Source organism: Rhopilema esculentum, chromosome 9, assembly GCF_057945365.1.
Source record: "Rhopilema esculentum isolate cy_ngs chromosome 9, ASM5794536v1, whole genome shotgun sequence".
Classification (NCBI taxonomy): Eukaryota; Metazoa; Cnidaria; class Scyphozoa; order Rhizostomeae; family Rhizostomatidae; genus Rhopilema; species Rhopilema esculentum.
In genome coordinates this window covers 1,331,442-1,337,164 of record NC_142823.1, presented here as the reverse complement: position 1 = coordinate 1,337,164, position 5,723 = coordinate 1,331,442, and the positions used below count along the sequence as shown (strand labels likewise).

Below are 5,723 nucleotides of genomic sequence, written 5' to 3'. Positions count from 1 at the left end.
AGTTTTTCAGTTACAGTTTCGGGATTAAAACGCATAAGATTAGGCTTCCGAAACATTTATATTTCCTTAAGCATGCAATTCCTTTCTTTTACCCGTGCATCGCATTGTTTTTCTTTTGTCGTGTTAATGTTATTGCCTCATTCATTGTAGAGTGAATTTTCAAGTTTTTCCTATCATCCATTCATTATTTATAACACTGTTTGTTTTTACTTCCTTAGACAGATGGTTAAAGCGCTGCTTCTGTGACTTGTCAGATCTTTTACATTGATGCAAATTCATATTTTGAAATGTTTTTTGGTTTCTTTATTGGGATTCAGCGTTTTCACTGTCTAACTCTTTTTACATCTTACAAAAAGCCGAAGAAAAGCATGCTGTGGGCTTTGATTCTTCCTAAAGCTGCGCAGGAGTAGAATGAAGATGGTGAGCAGAGGCTTCTTATGCGGTGCCAATAGCCTCGCATTGATTCTGGATGAAATAGGCAAGGATGAAATTAGTGTTTAACATTTCTTTTAAAAAATTATCATCTTTCCCAAAGCAATGAATATCTCCTAATTTAAAAGTTTCTGAAAAGTCATTTTGCAAGATATTTGGCTTGGATGAATTGGTACGAAAAATCAAGTTAGTGAAACATGGGTCCAAACTTCAATGAAATATTAAACAGACAGAACTGATCAAAAGACTGACAAATAAACAGTTGTTTTTGTTTTAAGAGGTTGAGAGTTAAACACAAGAAAACCAAACAATGGATACATAAACGGTATACATTTCAATTCTTGTGATATTATGGCAGTCTGTATTACTAAAACCTGGAAAATCACCATCTGTGGATACTCAGATGGTTCCAATTATTTCCAATCAACGAATAAAATAGATTATATTGGTTGAATTAACCTGTCAATCAAAAGACAAAAACAAGATGGCGGTATGGTTAATCCAAAACCTCTTACTGTGTTTACAGACAGTGAAATTCAAATTACAAAACAAGTAATACAGACTTGGCAGATGACAAGAATCCCTTACAATACTGAACATCAATGACAAATGTAATGTTATTTATTAGAATACAACTGCAAACTAAAAAGCAAAGTAAAAGGCAAATATTGCTTAACTTGATTAGAAAGTTAATCAAATGTTGCTATATTGGATCAGAAAGACTGGGTTAATTAAGTGAGAGACAAGGATGGAATAAATTATCAAATAAAAAAGTCAGACAATGGATATTGTACAAGTAGGACAACATATTAGCTGTAATATATTGCTTCATATCTGTGGGGCACTGACGTATGATGTGTGCATGTGTTGATTTTCAAAAAGAAAAGCATCTAGCCTTGGAAAAGAAAGCAAGATTAATAAAGTGGTATAATTAGTGTCATAAAAATATACAGCTATAAGCTACCGGCTACATGCAAGCATGGTTAACTTTATTCCAAATGTTCAAATTCTTTTGTAATGACCAACAACCGATCCACAGCTGGGGCAACTGTGGGTCACATCTTTGAGGTCATTGATGCAGAATGGAATTAAACAGCATCCAAGCCAAAGTCTAAAATGAAATTTATTATGATTTTATTAACTTTAATCTTTGTAGGTAAATGAATTGCACTGGGATTAGAACAAGCTTCAAACATCAACAAGAAAAAGTTTCATGTAGCAAAATTTACTAGGCGGTCAAAATATCATTGCAGTCATAACAGTTGGCAGTGGCTTTACACAGTTTGGGTCACCCTGCATTGATAACTAAGAGCCCCCAATATTTGGTGTGCAGAACAGGAAGGTTCTTAGTTGCTTCTCTGAATTTCATGCTCAATGCGATAATCAGACAATATATCTAGTTTAATCTCATATCATAACTCTGTCCTCTCCATCACTAGTATATCATAAATTTGTCCTCTATCAAGCATTTGCGCTTTTTTCAGAATTAGCACCATCGCCATCATCATCTTCTTCCAAAATCCCATTTCTTACTTCATTTTATTTCTGGTGTACAAAATCAAGGGGGGCTAAAATGAGGGGGGGGGGGGCTAAAATGAGGGGGGGCTAAAATGAGGGGGGGGGCTAAAATGAGGGGCTTAATATAAATTTTTTATTGGGGGGGTCTATTGGATAGGGGCATAATTTAGAGGGGGGCTAAATTGAGCTTAAATGGTAATATGGTCTAGGTTTATGGCTTAGATTTCCATCATATGCCATAACTCCTCAAAAGCTTGTAAAAAAGCATACCCAAGTTAGTTGCTGTAGTTGAAAACCACATTTTATAAAGAAAATAAACATTAATAAAGAGAAATAATTTAAAGGCTGATGTGCCTTGTGGTAGTGTCAAGCACTCCATCCAATGAACTGGACAAGGTGTTTGATGAGTCAGGGAGCTTGCGGGTTTTAAAATAGTAATATGAAAGTGGGACCTTTGCTATTCCTTGTGATCTTCTTGTGATAGTTTCTGGAAGGACCACCTGTTTGTCTTATAGGACTACACCCCACTGTTAAGGCAATAAACTCACCCAACTATGCACAGACCCCCAGCAACAAGCCACACCATAAGACCATCTGAGTATGATATAGATGTCACAATGTGAGCACGACAGCTTGGGCATGCGATATTGGCTGGGTAAGGACCAAAGCTTCCAATAGCATGAATCACAGTTGTTGCAGGTTGCATAACAACAGTTGTTGTTGTTGTTGCAGCTCCTGAGCTGTATGTTGTGCCAACTGGTTGAGGGGGGTACCCAGGTTCTAGAACAAACAATTCTAAAATAATCTAGATGTACTGAAAAAAATAAAACAAGGAAAAAGAAACTAGGAACATGACAATGACAAAGGAAAGTAGATACATCTGATACCATATTTATTTGATTACAAGTCACATTTTCTTACAAGCAACCCTTACTTATAAGCTATTTTCCATTATAAGCTGCAGCAAAATTGGTTCATAAGCAAATGTTAGCCACCATTAACTATAAACTGCAAAAATTTGCAGATATATTTGATTTCATAAATTCTCGCTGTGTACTTAAACCAAAACCTAAACATTAGAATTCAACCGACAATAACATCGTTCAGCATGGCATCATCAGTAATTTCAAGAAGTATTTTTCCTCATCTTTTACATAAACACCCTTAGCTTCCAGGTGGCAGGGAGCTTGGGAAGTTCTGGATGAAATAATCTAAGCTACCAGGGTTCATTAGCACCCTTGATTATAAACGGCAGTAAAACGTGCCAAAAATTAACTGTAAACCATGGCCTATAATTGAATAAATGTAGTAATGTTACAATTTTTGCTAAAAAAGCTGTATCAGAATTCCTCTTAGCTGGAAGAAATATTTACCAGGTTTTTGTTTTCCTAATACTAGAATGATTAGCCTAAATCATTTCAAATGATTTTGAAAAAAGCATCAAATTGATAAGTTCAAAGTTTCAGGTTATGGCCTAAAACAGCAGTTTCCTGCCATTTTGTGAAGGAGCCTTCATCTTGCATCTTCTAAAGTACTTCCAACTTCTGAAAACATTGTGTCAAAATAACACAGGAGACCCATCTTAATACGAAAATTGCAACTAATTTTGCAAAATGTGGGAATGATATACAGTGCTGCCTGTACAAAAAAAGGTCATCAATTTCTCAAAATTGCACATTTTGAAGTAGTCTTTATCTTCCAATATCAAAATCTGCCAATGGCACTTCCAGTGAGAAATGACTCATGTGGAATTAAGAATTACAACAAATGTTGAGTAAGTTTATTTTGGCAGGAAAAACAGGCAACAGTTTATAAAAGATTTCAAACATCATATATCTGTCTGAACTTGTTGTGTAAAATGTCAAATTTTGAAAATCAACTACTGGCTTCCTTAAAATCTTTATTGATACAAAGCTGAAAGTACAAGATATGCTGTTTGTCTGTGGTTAAAAAATGAAAGCCATAGAACTTCACAAGATTTAAGTGTCAGGATTTAAGTGCAAGTTTCATAGTCACATGACTGCAGGGTGCTTTCTCAATAACCCTTGGCAAAAACAGGCCAAAATCTGAGGGTAGAAAATCAGTGACTTAAGGTACTGACTATTACTCTGGAAAGAACTGAAAGCTATCAAAAGTACAGAACTTGGATTATTTTTAAATAAAGCGCATATCGATAAATATTTATACAGATTGAGTCTACGTTTTTGAATAACAATAACTGATTTTATATTGATTAATAAACCAAACAGAAAAAGCTGCTGGACCTCCTTCTAGTTGTTATTCATAATCGCTACACTTTGAACAGAAGATATTAAATATTAATTAAATATTACATTATGCACTATTTGCGTTGATGGCGTATACACCAAACATGTAACCTGTAAAAGCATATAGACAACACACAGACCATGATTTTGCAATTGTTTAAAGTTTTTAGAAGGCACAGAATTAATTTCATGTTATGATTTTAGATTACAGTATATTTTCTGTTCCAGGTTGAAAACCATCAAATTTGCACCTCACTATCTACAGATATTTCTAGAAAACGGATTTCACAAAACGATTCAATATTGAAAACTTCATGTCGTTTTAATTGATTGTTTGCAAGTTACCTACTTTCTAAAATTCAGATATTTCTAATGATTTTACTAGATTTTTCTGCTGCAGTTGAGGCATTTCACTACAACTTCTAATGTATAGGAAAGGCATAACTTTGAAAATAGGATTGTTCTCTGTCTGACCATCCAAGGAACAACTAATTTCAACAAGAAGATTCCAATTCTGTTTCCCAATTTTGGCAAATGTGAAGATTTAACAATTGAATTGACAAGGACAGAAAGTCTGGGGCTTCTTAAATATCTGCAAATTTGAATGTCAAAAAAAGAACACTACCCGTGCCGACAATTTGAAAAAACTACGTCATCACCTTTAGAAGACTGCGACACTTAGTATAAGCATAACCAAATATTATATTTTGCGATGCTGACGTAAATGTCGAGAGAAATTTCAACAAAAACCATCTAAAACAAAGACGATTTCTTCGAGCAATCAAAGAGCAGGCCTAAAACGGGAATTACGAAAAACCAGCTCTTAGCGGTTACTTTTCACGATACAGCAAGAAGTTACAATCTTTTTATACTGCTAAACTGACTGATAACGACTCCAGGTGTTTTAAAAGAACATATTGCGTCAAAGTTCGTCTCGTGGGCTAGCAATGTCAGTGAGCAATGGTCACGCAGGCTCAAGATGGCAAAGCAGTTACTAATCCGCAACAGAAGCAAGCTTGCAGACAGAAATCATTACTCTTCGCTTCTTAATCTGTGATCATTAACGAGAAAAGGATTGTGGTTTAGAAATCTATGTTGGTTTTGCTTCAAAAACATAATGCAGTTTGAAAAATCTCGATGTTGAAAGGTATCTAAGTTGCACGTACAGAATTGATAACATAGGCTGCAAAAAGTTTAACGGGACTCCATACCTTGTGGTTTGTAATCTTGAGGTGGTGGATAGGCCCCTGGTGGTGGATATGCCCCTGGTGGTGGCCCTTGAGTTCCTGGATAAGGTGGAGGTGCAGCAGACATCGTTGTTTTTCACTTTGTAACTAGGCTGTAAGAAGTCAGTCAGTTTCGAAAGCCTTCGCCAACATAAATTGCAACTGGGGAGTGACCAAATGCAGTGCTCCTTCGCAAGAGTTGTTTATCTGTTAATTTTTTTTGTAATTAGGATCCTATATTTTCAATTGTCTCTTCATTTAATCACGGTTTTTGGTTCCT

At 35.3% G+C, this 5,723-nt stretch overlaps 1 protein-coding gene across 1 annotated transcript; it reads right to left on the bottom strand.

The window, feature by feature from the left end:
• Nucleotides 1-743: 743 nt before the first annotated feature.
• LOC135689033 (lipopolysaccharide-induced tumor necrosis factor-alpha factor homolog) lies at nt 744-5,723 on the bottom strand. Its single transcript, XM_065206137.2, has 3 exons — nt 5,429-5,723; nt 2,499-2,730; nt 744-1,543 (listed from the first exon to the last, which is right to left on the bottom strand). The coding sequence occupies exons 1-3, from the start codon at nt 5,529-5,531 to the stop codon at nt 1,435-1,437; spliced, it is 444 nt and encodes a 147-aa protein (XP_065062209.1). The 5' UTR covers nt 5,532-5,723; the 3' UTR covers nt 744-1,434.